Below are 14825 nucleotides of genomic sequence, written 5' to 3' on the forward strand. Positions count from 1 at the left end.
TTTATAAAGCGGACTAAAAACTGTGTTGATACTTCTAATATTGCCGCAAACACAAGGCAAACTCTGCTGTGTCCACTACCATCGGACCGATAGGTTCAGGCAATCACTAGCTCAGCTCGGCTTTACCAGCTTCCGCCGGCCTGACGACTCTAGGCGCCCACGTCACAAACCAGCGATCGACTATCTGGCTGGACACGTGGGACGCTGAGCGAGCGAGTTCAAGGATTGCTCTGCAAGTAACAAGTAACTGGGACACTGCTGATCGGAGGAAGTGCGGTTACCATTTGACATTTGAATACAGAGTTTTCTGTGCGGGCAATTACAACTAGGACGTCTTTGAACCTTGGTTCTAACTACTTGGTAAACTGACATTCAAAGCATGGACATGTGAGCGGTCCAACTGAATACCTCTTGCAAACCTCACTTTAGCCATTAGGTTTCTATTCATAGGAGTACTCCAGCTATTTAGGTTGTGCGTGAGCTCCGCACTTATATACCTATTTTTCTTATGTATGTATGCTGATATGCTGATAACAATCAGTTTGTTTTAAGTTAATGTATTAATAAAATTGTATGCAAAAATACTGTGAGCCAGCCTATATTACTATTGATTTATTCCTTTTTTTTTTTCAGCTGGTAACTGAAAGGCTGAGCTCCAGTAGTTTGCTTGTGGAGCCTTTTCTAAATATTTGAGACTAGTTTAGAATTAATGTTATTAAGAAATAAACCAAAAACTGCCTGTTCTATATGAGGAACCAATTTATATGTTGTACGACTACCCAATTCTATATAAATCTGCTGCCAGAAATTCTGGATATGCAGACAATTCCATAATAAATGACAATAACTTGCTGCTTCTCCGTGACATTTCAAACATCTGTGATCTTTATCTTTAAACATCTTGGAGAGCGATACGAGAGTATAATACAGTCGGTGTATAATCTTAAATTGTATTAAACTATATTTACTAGAAATAGATGATTTTTAAAATATTTTTATATATTTCTCCCCAATTAAGTGCGTTTAGGAACACTATTCAATTTTATCACCTTAGACAATTCTGCTTGAATTTTGTGATATATCTGTGAAATAGTGAGCAAGATTCCGTTAGCCTTAAAACAGAATTCCATACAGTTCTGTTCTTGAATATAAAAACTGTTTTTCTCCTTAGTGGAAGCATAAGCGTGTTGAATTTGAAAATATATAAATTTACAAAGTGACGATAGTTCCACCCCCAGTAGTAGTTTCTCTAAGGGATTCAGCGTTCCTTGTGTCACTAACTGTGCAAACGTGGTTATACCTCTCTGAACCCAGTAATTTTGATAACATATTAAAGCAAAATCACCTAAGTGTATATTATTCCATAGTGTGAATAGTGAGTGAATAGTAAAGCATGAGTTATACCCAAAATTGTCCTAAGCTTATACCAGTGTCACCACCAGTTCTGTGAGAAGGTCTGACAGACGTTCTTCTCTGCCTCTTGTATGACGTTCTTTGTTTTGGTTTCACTTTGTCAGCTCCTTTCCTTCTGCCAGGTGTCACTTATTTAGACTAATCGTCTTCCTTTATATTCCCTCCCATACTGCCTCACTTTGCGGTTTATACTACTTCCTGGATAAATTGTGTTCACTGCTGGAGGCTGCTGCTGCTGTTTGCTCAGATAAGTCTTTTCCTTTATTGTGTTTCCTTGCTGGCTTGATTCTAGGTGACCCTGACTCCATCCGTATTCAGTGCAGGGAGCCGGTGGTCGTGTCCCCTCACTATTATAGGGTTTTCAGGTGTCACACAGTCTTAGGTACGTGGGCATGCAATCGTCTACCATTGAGACCCTTGCATGTGCATAGCAGTCAGGGAGAGCTCTTAGGGTTTTAAAGGGCTCACCTATATGCTCCTTAGTTTTGGATCAAGTCAGTCGGTCGTTTATTTATAAGTTTCAGCTATCTGCAACTTCACCCTTGACAACCAGATCTTCTGCAGCATATTACTTATAGGGCAGAGTTTCCCCTTAGTACGCAAATAACCAGCCTCCAATATACTAAAGATATCATTTGAGGGGCCTTTGTATCCTCTGGTAAGGAGCCGAAGAAGGTGATCATCTTCTCCGTACATACACCATTGCAGTTGGGCTGCGATGTAATATCCCTGGAAAAAAAGGAGCGAAAGACCACCGTCTCCCTCTGCCAACCGGAGGAATTGTTGCATTATTCTTACGTGTTTTCTGCCCCATATTCGATCATTTAATAATTTTTCCAGTAACTTAAAAAAAGTCTTCAATCCATATTGGGCAAATAGTCAGAACATAAAGCACAATACTCATACATTGATGACATAACACGGAACAGGCCGGTTTAAAGGAAGGAGCACAGATTTGCTCCAGTTGCTCTTGTACCCTGATAATAATTAAAATTCATCCATAAATTCAATCACTGAGGACAGACCCTCCCAACCTGATTTCAGAAAAAAAAATATCATCCGCATTAAGCTAATCTTATCCTCTATCTCTCTTCCACCGAATCCTTCAATAGATTTATCTGCCCTGATCCTACAAGCTAAGGGTTCCAAAAACAGAGCGAGGACAGCCCTGCCTGGTACCGCGATGAAGAGGGAATGCTTCTGAGCTAGCCCCATTGATAATAATGCTGGCCATTGAATGATGATAGAGTAGGTGAACCCCTTTAATAAAATTTCTCCCCAGTCCCATCATTTCCATGACTCCAGAGGAAGGACCACTCCACCCTGTCAAACGCTTTAGCAGCGTCAAGTGACAGTATGGAGCGGTCCTCCCCCTCCCCATACTGAATGTTAAAAAAAAACTCTACGGATATTGGTTTTCAACTGACGTTTGGGGATAAAACCTGTGTGATCCGGGTGCACCAGTTTATGTATCACCTATTTAAGCCTGTTGGCTAAAGGTTTTGCCAAGATCTTATAATCCGTATTTAACAATAAGATTGGACAATAAGATCCAACCTCCATACTATCGTTCTCTTTTTTTTTAAGTATAAGTATGATAGAGGTCTCCCTCAAAGAGGAGGGGAGGCTACCTGAAAGCCGGGAAGCATTTAATACTTGTAATAGGAACAGCAATACTCTATCTCCAAAGCGTCTATAAATCTCAAAAGGCAGTCCATCACTACCAGGGTCAGAATTACCCTTAATCTTCTTTATGACTTCCTACAATTTGGTCAGAGAGATAGGATAATTTAATGCTGCACTATATTGTTCAGTCAATTCAGGAAGCACAAGCCTATCTAAATAAGGTCCTATTCTATCTTCCTTCCCTGCTAACTCAGACTGATATAAAGCAGAAAAATGCCTGGTAAATTCTGCTTCAATAACGTCCTGATTATAGGTTATATTGCCAGTTCTTAGTCTCAACCATCTAATGCTGATGTGCTCCCGTTAATTAGATATCATTGATGACAGTGACCTACCTGGTTTCCCTGATTCACAAAACGTTTTCTGACCTAAGAAGATCTTATGTTGGGCTTTTTGAGTTAAATGAAGTAGATATTTTTCCTTAGCTTCACTTAGTCGTTGTTGCATTACGACATTATTGTTGTTGCAAATTTCTGTCTCTAGTCTCTCTCTCTAGTTTCCCCCAGAAGCTTTTCCGTTTAAGCAAAGGCCACTCCCTTTTTTTTAATCTTTGACTAATACAATCCCCGTAAAAATTATTTAAAATCATCCTAGACAAAATGGATATGAGTAGATCCCATGTTCAATTCCCAGAATTCTACAATCTCTCTCCCAATATTCTCTTGATCACCTATTACCTGGATCCAGTACAGATTTAGCCTAAATGATCTAGTTACGTTCCTCATGCCTGACATCTCAAATGAGAGTAAAATCGGGGAATGATCTGAGATACCGTAGGCTTCATGACTCATTTTTTTAATGCCCAGACTAAAACTGGGCATTTGTGCCTGTGACGGATAAATTTACTAAGGGCATATGAGGAAAATGGGGGAGGTATATATAAAAAGGGCAGGATACATACTATAGGTTGGTCTAACTACATACTATATGATTCCAACGACCATATAAAAAAAAAAATCTACCTTCTTGATCAATCAATTGATCAAAGGGTTCAAACTCGACCTGTCTATGAATTTATACGCTAATCCCACGGGAATAGGAGGAATAGTACAAAATGGTAATCATATTGAGCCAATTTTTTCTTATAATAAATCGATTTTTCAGGTGTATAATGCGTTTCGAGCAGTCCTACTGTGGCAGGAAGATGTTTGGCTACTAAATCAAAGACTACTCTTTTTTTAACCTTATCGGCTAATCCCCACACATCCCACGTTATAATTCTGTGTGTGACGTGTGTTGAACAAAAAGTGGTGTAATTTGCCACCAATTTTCTGATTACCCTGTTGGATCCACCGATAGTGATGTACTCCCCAACACCCCCCCCCCCTCTACTCATGAACCTCTTACACATCACCAAACCCGCCCCCATCCACCCAGAGCCCAAGAAAAATAAAGACAACCTAAGTTCAAATTACATCAAACATCTCCTATACCCTTGGAGTCTAACCACACCGATGCCTCAATTGCATACATTACTGTGTCTTTATAAATAATTTGTAATTTTGCTCGATATAACATAGCATATTTAATATTAGCATGTGCAAGCCGTTTTTTTTATATCTCTATACTGTCTTCGTTTGTCTTGCGTAGCTTTTGAAAAGTCTGGCTAAATGTCAATTCTATTACCATTATATTCCATATCTCCTATTTCTCTCTTATGTCTCATAACAGTGTCTCTATCCTTTGTGCAAAGCATTTTCAATAGTAAGGGCCGCGGGGGGCTAACAACCGGGCTCCCCCCCTCCCCCCAGAATTCTGTGGGCACGTTCTACTGTAAAAGCAGAAGAAAAATGGTCCGTGCCCAAGGAATCTATTAACCATTTCTGAATAAATCCACGGGGTCCTTATTCTTCACCCCTTCTTGTCTGTTTTGTGGAGAAGAATGGGCATTATTGCAATGGGTCCGGAAAAAAATGGATGCAACACTGACATAGTCCGTATTTTTGGGGGATCTTCGTTTTACGGACCTCAAAATACATACGGTCATGTGAATGCACTCTAAGTCAAGGTTCACAAATATGTCAGCTTGACAATTTGTAGAAAAACTTGAAGTAAAAGTGGACACCTTACAAGTGAGTGCTAAAGAGAAAGTATACAAAACTGATAGGGGAGGGAAGTGGGAACATAAATTACATGCTATGAAAATATTTTTGATTATTCAATTGGAACTAGAACCCCAGTGGCATCAAATAAGTGAAATTATGTAATTTATTTTTATTAATACTTTAAGGTTATTGTATCATTTAGAATATTGTGAATGTTGTTCATGAAAAAAATTGCATGGAATGTGCACATCTCTGTATATCCACTCTGCACCTGTAGGGCTCTCCAATAGTTAACTGAAGGAGCAATTAACGGTTATACCTGAGTGGTTCCTGATGATAGAAAACAGAGGTACTCACAGTGTTTTATTTGTGCCATGACTAAGGACTAGACATATCTTCTGTCTGAAAAGCATTTGCTATCTTTTTTATTTGTACAAGATGCTTTTCATTGATCTTCAATAAAGGAATATGTTTTATTGATGTGCTTTAGAAATGGGTATTTTTTCCAGCATAATAAAAAGTATTCAAAGAGTTGGATATATCTCAAAATATGAAACTACAACTCGCTCATTAAAAATACTCCCTTTTATATCGCTAGTTTGTCGTTATGGTCCTTGGAAAGCAAAATGAGCTCAGAATAGCGAGTATAACTTTATTGTTTTAGCAACCCCCTGTAGTTTATCATTTACTTTTTAAATTCAAACAACCCCTATAAGACCCTAACTAAGTTACAAGCTAAAGCCTCATTCCCACTTGCATATTTTGGTCAGTATTTTGTATCAGTATTTGTAAATCAAAATCAGTATAGAAACCAACAGACAGTAAAAGTATAAGGGTCCATTTACACATCTGCAAGTTTTTTGCGGACTGCAAAACACGGACACCGACCATGTGCGTTACGCATTTTCGGGACCGCACATGGCCCACTATGATAGAAATTCCTTTTGTTGTCCGTGGCTGCGGATAAGAATAGCAAATTTTTTTGCGGAGTCTGCGGAACGGAAGTGCAGATGTGGACAGCACATGGTGTGCTGTCTGTATCTTTTGCGGCCCCATTGAAAATGAATGGGTCGGCAACCGTTTCGCAAAATTGCAGAACGGACGTGTGAATGGACCCTTAGGCCTCATGCACACGACCGTTGTGTGCATCCGTGGCCGTTGTGCCGTTTTCCGTTTTTTTTCACGGACCCATTGACTTTCAATGGGTCCGTGGAAAAATCGGAAAATGCACCGTTTGGCAGCCGCATCCGTGAGCCGTGTTTCCTGGCCGTGAAAAAAATAGGACCTGTCCTATTTTTTTCACGGCCAACAGTTCACGGGCCCATTCAAGTCAATGGGTCCGTGAAAGAACACGGATGCACACAAGATTGGCATCCGTGTCCGTGATCCGTGGCCGTAGGTTTTAGTTTCATACAGACGGATCCGAAGATCCGTCTGCATAAAAGCTTTTTCAGAGCTGAGTTTTCACTTCGTGAAAACTCAGATCCGACAGTATATTCTAACACAGAGGCGTTCCCATGGTGATGGGACGCTTCTAGTTAGAATACACTACAAACTGTGTACAAGACTGCCCCCTGCTGCCTGGCAGCACCCGATCTCTTACAGGGGGATATGATAGTACAATTAACCCCATCAGGTGCGGCACCTGAAGGGGTTAATTGTACTATCATATCCCCCTGTAAGAGATCAGGGCTGCCAGGCAGCAGGGGGCAGACCCCCCCCCCTCCCCAGTTTGAATATCATTGTGCGGCCCCCCCCCCTCCCCTGTTGTTGACTCGTTGGTGGCCAGTGTGCGCACCCCCCTCCCTCCCTCTATTGTTTTAATACATTGGGGCCAGTGTGCGCGCGCCCCCCCAACCCCCCCCCCCCTCCCTCCCTCTATTGTTTTAATACATTGGGGCCAATCCGATGGTATAACAGAACTCCAGACTTTACATTGAAAGTCAATGGGGACGGATCCGTTTGAAATGGCACCATATTGTGTCAACATCAAACGGATCCGTCCCCATTGACTTGCATTGTAATTCAGGACGGATCCGTTTGGCTCCGCACGGCCAGGCGGACACCAAAATGACTTTTTTTTTCATGTCCGTGGATCCTCCAAAAATCAAGGAAGACCCACGGACGGAAAAACGGTCACGGATCACGGACCAACGGAACCCCGTTTTGCGGACCGTGAAAAAAAACGTCCGTGTGCATGAGGCCTTATGGAAAGATGTGCATCTCCTTTGTGTTCTGGCCCACTCCTAGTTTTGGTTTATGAAAAGTGATGAAAAATACTAAGCAAATACTGTCACGGTCAGAAAAAGTTTATTAAATGTGTATTCAGGCTCTGACTGGCCCACAGGGGAAAAAGTGAATTCCCTGGTGGACCCCTAGTCCCCACCACCTGCACGAGTGGCACAAAGCACAATAGATAGACTGGCTGTCATGCTGTATGCATTTGTATGTAGTGCAGCCAATGTCCATATAAAAACTGGAGAGATTATCAATACCCAATGTATTATAGATGCATCAGGTGCTGAGATGACTTCTAAAGCCAGCCAGTATCCTCTTTTCCCACTGATCCGCCTTCTCAAAATCGCTGCAGCGATCTCCCCCACAATCAATCATCCTTAGCATCTTATATTTGCCCTGTTATTTACTCTACAGTTGGTCTCCATAATGAATTGTACTGGAGGGCCCTAGGAACCCCAGTCTAACACAGTGCGTATGTTAAGTGGAGGTTACACTAAACACAATAGGGGAAATTTATCAAACTGGAGTAAAGTAGATCTGGCTTAGTTGCCCATTGCAACCAATCAGATTCCACTTTTCATTTTCCAAAAGGAGCTGTGAAAAGAAGGTGAAATCTGATTTACTGCTGTGGGCAACTAAGCCAGTTCTACTTTACACCAGTTTGATATATCTTCCCCCATGATGTATGCTTCAACAAATGGTCTAAAAATGTAAGATGTACATTAAAATACATAAGTTTGACTACTCAGATACTTACAAGTGGAACCTTCTTAAGAGATTGTATAGCACTCATTGCCTGGCAACCCATAGCAGTACGTGTAGGATAATCACCCTCAACCAGTATGAATTGCTCACCACAGCAATCCTCACCTTCATACAAAACCCAACTGTGGAGAGAATAAAACCGTAAAGCAATTATGGTCACATACGATTTAAACCATGGCTCATGTTATGTGTTATGGCTTATGTACATTGCTGGGATGCAAGCAGTGCCCTGGGGATGTAGAGCTGCACAGTCTCTATATAATATCGTACAGGCTCAGGCAGGTTGTGCAGATTTTGGTGTGGATTTGCTGATGATTTTCCAGCAGAACTTGACACCAAAGGTTTTGAAGTATTGAAATCTGCAGCAAAATCCAAAACACTACATTACTTACAGATTTTGTTGCAGATTTATTTTCACTCAAATCAATGGGGAAAATCCACAACAAAGGCATGCTTAATCTGCGACAGAAACTGATGTGCTGTGGATTAAAAATTCACTCCACGAGTCTTCAATTCATTTCTACAATCCATGGATGTGATTTGTGAAATCTGCCCTGTGTGAATTGACCCTCATAGTTGCATGCTTTTGACAAACGTCTTCAGGGAGTGTCTGCTAGGAGTACACATGAACTGTATAAAAGGACATGGACAGCCCCTCATGCCTTTCTTAGACCAATGTTCCAGCTGAGCAAACTCTTAACAGGAATCTGTCAGCTCTGAGACCGCCCCAACGCTAAAGAAAGCGCCATACAGTGTAAGTGGTGCTGACTCATTATATCATTTGTATCTTTATAATCACTTGCATTCTGACTCTATGCTCCCACAAACCAGCAGTGAAATGCATTGGGGGGGACTCCTCTCCATTTTGTGCATGAGCCTGGGAGTCCTCTCAATGCAAAACCCGCAGTGGTAAGTGTAGAGGTTTTCAGCATCTAGTTATAAACATAAATCTTCCATATACTGCGGGTATCACATATAGTTGGAAATAATTCATTCTTGTCATGGTAACTACTTGTCTTCGACAGTTATGTTACCACTACTAGAACATTATTTGGCTGCACTGGCAGAAATCTGAGATCTGATGATTAGCACACTAATATAATATACCAGTGGCTCATCATAGTTCATTGTATGCTTGGTTTACAACCTGCTATTCACTTTGTATTACTTGTAGAGGGGCTTTTCCATCTCAGTAGAGTGATGGCATATTGCTAAGATATGATATAATTTTCTGACTGATTATGCAACTGTAGGGACCTCCACTAATCATGAACATGAAGCGGCACAGCACTAAGCAATATTGCATTCCAAATTAGGTATCCTGATGGAAGACAAAAAAGTCAGTCAGTTGGGTATGTCTGGTGTGTCAGTAGCATGTCTTCCATAAATTTTTTTTAAAAAAGTTCAATAGCTAATGGCTATACAGTTCCTGTTTTTGTCCATGATTTAAGACGTAACTTTTATTATTTTATTTAAAAAGACTTGCTCATATTCCCATTAAAAAATGCGTAGCCATGTATAACAGTTTGTTAATGGGAAAGTCATTTTTAATTTTTTTATATACCGTACGTGTACACCTAGTAAAAAAGAATCTATAGGGTTATTGTTATCATATATTATATAACGCTAGTAGCTCCGCTACCCTTGAGGACAACGTGTATGTAGCGAAACCTGTCAGGGGAGCATTACTTTATTTTTTAAAACTGATAGCCCACTTAGTTTTAGTGATCAGCAGAGCGCACTGCGGTTAACTGATCCAGGCAGGGAACTGATATGCAGGACTAGTAGACACCAGTTAAAATAAAATTAATGGTGATGGCAGCAGGCAATATTTAGAAGCCGCAATGATGTCATAACTCTATCATGGGTGGGCCTATTAGACCTGCGTTAGAAACATATCAAGTGCAGACCTTGTGACAACTGATACAAATCTAGCAAGTGGATTTTTCCACTGCTACAATAAGATTCCACTGATACAAATGTCTGAGCATGAGGGAGTATGATAACAATACCCCTATAGGTTATTTTTTACAAAGTCTACACATATAAAAAATATATATAAAAATGACTTTCCCATTAACAAACTGAGTGGCTATACATTTTTAATGGCAATATGGGCAAATCTTTTTTAATAAAAGACTAAAAGTTACTGTGGCGAAACCAACCTCGCCACTGAGTTTTGGAGTGTTCAAAAAAGGAGTTTCTGTTTTTACCCTTTACCAAGTTGAGGCTGGTGTTTGGGTAACTGATCGACACTGGGGGATTGCTATACGCTGAAGATTTGCTATACTCCCCTGGCATAACTACTAGCTCTTGTAAGAGCTGTTCCTGCTCTCGGGATTTAGGAGAGGTTCACCCACTGGAGCCTGGAGCCTTGTCGTAGGTCCAGGGTGGGTAGGAGACGGTGAGACCTTAACCAAGGTTCGTGGGGTCTGCAGTGCGTACGGTGTCAAGTGGAGTGCTTTGAGTCCTTGGAAAGCACTAGGAGCATCTATCGACGGAGGTACCCGGTCAGGGTGCCAGGAGATCCGTTACAGTTACGAAGGCCAAAAACAGGATCTATATACCCATTGGTAATTAAACCTCGGTTATTAAACCTTTTTTCTGTGAATATATCCTGGGCCACGTAGGGTTCTTTTGTTTGTGTCTTCCATTATACACAGAAATCCCTATATCGCCAAAAAATTTGAACCAAAATCTTCACAAAATTAAAATCGAAAAACTTTATTGATAATGTATAATAAATACATACATGATGATAAAAGGAAGCACAAAGGTGGAATACAAGGATGAGGAACAGGACCCGAGAGGTCAGCACACCAAGAAGCAGGGAAAAGACTATAAGATGAAAAAACACCAAGACACCTCGGGACAATAAGCCCCAAACACTACTGCAATAGAGGCAAATATGAGGACAAAAAAACTTGGTGATTAGAAAAAAAATGGGCATACCCTGAATGGTGTGTCGATCTCTCAGCCACCTCCTGACCCAACGCCGTTTCTCTAGTAACCTGGGTTCTTCCGGAAGAAGCCAGGTTACTGGCGAAATGGCCTTTTGTGGCTTCTAAATATTTGTGGCTCGAAATGGGGCGATGGGCGAAATGTAAGAGGTTGACAACGATGCTTCGCATCAGTGAACCAGTAAGGGGGTTGATGGGGGGTGGGTATCAATGGGTGTGGGTGGATAATGGGTGGGGGGGGACCCCGGCTTGGTTGCGGCTGCCTTTGGGGGGTGACGGACGCCTCCTCCATAATTCATGATGACTAGTAATAGAGTCATGATATGGAATGTGCGTGGACTGGCTGATAGAATGAAAAGGGTAGTGGTCTTTGATTTAATTACTCGACACCTCCCCGCAATAGTTGCTTTATTAGAAACGCATGCCACACCGAATATCCCTGAGTATTTAATAAATAGATGGGCTGGACATCAATTTCACTCTGGTCTCTCGGCATATTCCCGAGGGATCAGTGTGTATATACACCATAGCATCGACTTTATCCTGCTAGACCAGTCGATTGATAGAGATGGGAGATATATCTTCCTCTTCGCCCAATGGAATGGTAGTAGGTGCGTCCTTGCTTTCTTGTATATTCCCCCACCGTTCACAATGACAGTTTTAAAGCAGCTGGCACTCTTTATACATAATAGAGAGCGCTCTCCGATATTAATATGTGGTGACTTTAACTGCGTGCTCGACCCGGCGCTGGATAGATTTTCAACCGCCCGGAAAAGTGCGCAGGATAAACATGTTCTACTTCGCGGGTTCTGTGAGGAGATGGGTTTAACCGACGTCTGGCGATGGCTTTACGGCAACAAACAGGTGTTCTCCTGCTTTAGCAAAGCGTATAGCGCTATGTCTAGGATCGATATGGCCTTGGCCAATGAGCAGATGCTTGAATCTATCTCAAAAATGACATACGAGACCCATGGCATATCCGACCATTCACCGATCTTACTGGTGATGAAGACCGGACAAAAAACCGGGATCAGCAGATCGTTCAGATTGAACGAACACTGGCTAACTATATTAAATGATTCCGCTGGGATAGATAAAGAACTCTCACAATTTTGGCAAGAGAATATCGGTACAGCTCACATTCATTTTGTTTGGGATGCCATGAAGGCATTTATGCGTGGGCTGTATTTTTCTAGAATAAAAACGAAAAAAAATGATTTCTCTGCCGAACAAAAAAAGCTGGAGGCAAATATTGCATATCTGGAGGGCTGTATCCGAGTACGAAATGATATGAATACGCGTACTAAGCTAAAATCTGCCAAAGATCATTACATTACCTTTATGAAGGAAAAAGCACAGAATCAACTATTTTTCATGGGCTATAAAGATTTCTGCGAGGCGGGTACCCCGAGTAAGCTATTGGTTTCTATTATAGCAAATCAAAAACCCCCCCAAAGAATTAGACAGATACTGACGGGGGATGGGCGTAGATTGGAAAGAGGAATGGAGATGGTAGCAGAGTTTTTTAATCACTTTGATAATTTATATCGATCTGAGGCGGTAGATATAGTGACCGAAATAGATGCCTTTTTGGAACAAGTCAGGATCCCGGCGCTCTCGGTCTCCGATTCCGCCTCTTTGTGTGCCCCCATCTTACTGGAGGAATTACAAACGGCCCTGCAGGGGACTCGGGGTTCTTCTGCGCCGGGTCCGGATGGACTTCCATTTGGCATCTATAAGCGCCATGCGGAGATACTCTTGCCCGGACTGTTGCTTGTTCTAAATGAGTCTAGTAAACGCGGAAAGCTGCCCCCGTCTCTGGCCGAAGCAACGGTTACATTGATCCTTAAAAAGGGGAAACTGGGAAATAAAGTTGAGGACTATCGCCCAATATCACTGCTCAATGCAGATTATAAAATAATTGCAAAAGTCCTTTCCAATCGCTTAAAAAAAGTAATAGCGCGCCTGATACATGTGGACCAGACAGGGTTCATTCCTGGGCGACAGATACAGACCAATATACGGCGGACCTTTCTTAATATCCAGATTGGCGGAGGGGAGGACCGCTCGATACTATCATTGGACGCCGCTAAAGCGTTCGATCGTGTCGAGTGGCCCTTCCCCTGGCGTGTTATGTATAGGATGAATCTGGGCCAGGAATTTATTGGATGGGTTAAACTGCTATATAGTGAAACAACTGCTAGAATTAAAGTCAATGAGGTGCTTACCCCTGCTGTTTCCCTAAAGCGGGGAACACGTCAGGGCTGCCCCCTTTCTCCTCTCCTCTTCGCAATCTTTATGGAACCCCTTGCCTGCAGGATACGGACTGAACCTGGCATATCCGGCTTCGGGGGGAGAGGGACAGACGATAAGATTTGCTTATATGCAGATGACGTCTTACTCTACCTGAATGACGGTTGGAGAAGCGTCCCCAATGTTATGCGGATAACAGAGGAATTCGGCAGAATTGCTGGGTATGAGATAAACTGGTCTAAGTCTGTACTCTTCCCCCTGAACCGGATGCCCCCCCCTAACGATCTTAGGATCAGAATTATTCCCCCGACAGATCATTTAGATTATCTCGGGATAAAAATCAGCAATAATATCAGGGAATATAATCAGTTAAATATTTCCCCTTTAGTGGGGAGAATAAAAGACAAAATAAGAGTGTGGCAGAAACTCCCACTTTCGCAGATCAATAGGATTGCGTTGATTAAAATGGTTTTGTTACCCTGGATATTGTATACGGTCAGCTCCTGCCCCACTTGGATTGAGGATAGCGTCTTCAATCTGATTGACCGCTTGATAAATGATCTGATATGGGGCAGAAAAAGGGTCCGCATCAAACTACAATACCTGCGAATGGCCGTAAGTAACGGGGGCCTAGGCCTGCCCCATTTTCAAATCTATTATCTCTGTGCACAATTACAATGGTGCGTCAATGTCGGGGATGGTGTATTAATATCACATATCCTAGGTCAACGCCCACTACACTCCAATAACATTTTTAGTATATTGGAATCCGGAATGTTTCAACGTACAGATTACTTTTGCCCCATCGGAGCCGCGCTACAGAAAGTTTGGAATAAAATTAAGATATTGATCCATGCCCCTCAAATTCTGGATTTCTCCCCCTTATGGGACAACCCTGCCCTAACTGAATTTTTGACACTTAACGAAAACGAATTCTGGACTCGAAAAGGTATTTCATTATTTTCACATATATACACAAAAGGGAATAGTAAATCAATACGGGAATTGATAAAACAAGCACCAATAACTGCACTAGAGCACTATAGATATTGTCAACTACAACATGCACTATCATACACTCTCAAAAAAACACCCTTGATAAAAGTTACTCCGGGGTTCTTATCCTTTTGTTATAACATAGTAGGGAATAAAGTTAAGATTTCACTAATATATAGGAGATTCATCGAGGAAATAAGCACTATCACTAAATTTAAAAGTGTGGATAAATGGAAGACAGATATTGGGGAATGTAACCCCTCACAATGGCAGGAAATATATCAAAATATAAAGAAGGCCTCTCTTTCACGACAACACCGATTGATACAATTCAAAATAATACATCGCTTATATGTTACTCCGAGCCTGTTGACTAAAATGTACACTAACAAGGGTCAAGAATTTAGCTGCCTTAAATGTTCTTGTGTAGCCGCAGGGCTTGTACATATGCTGTGGGACTGTCCAGCTA

General features: G+C 41.6%; 1 protein-coding gene across 1 annotated transcript in view; it reads right to left on the bottom strand.

Annotated features, from left to right (window-relative positions):
• The window catches only part of CRYBG2 (crystallin beta-gamma domain containing 2), a 127176-nt gene that overhangs the window by 17112 nt on the left and 95239 nt on the right, over positions 1–14825 (bottom strand). The window contains exon 17 of the mRNA XM_044285653.1: positions 8140–8269. Coding sequence (XP_044141588.1) covers positions 8140–8269 — 130 coding nt within the window. The remainder of the gene's footprint in view (positions 1–8139; positions 8270–14825) is intronic.

This window comes from Bufo gargarizans, chromosome 3 (assembly GCF_014858855.1).
Source record: "Bufo gargarizans isolate SCDJY-AF-19 chromosome 3, ASM1485885v1, whole genome shotgun sequence".
Classification (NCBI taxonomy): domain Eukaryota; kingdom Metazoa; phylum Chordata; class Amphibia; order Anura; family Bufonidae; genus Bufo; species Bufo gargarizans.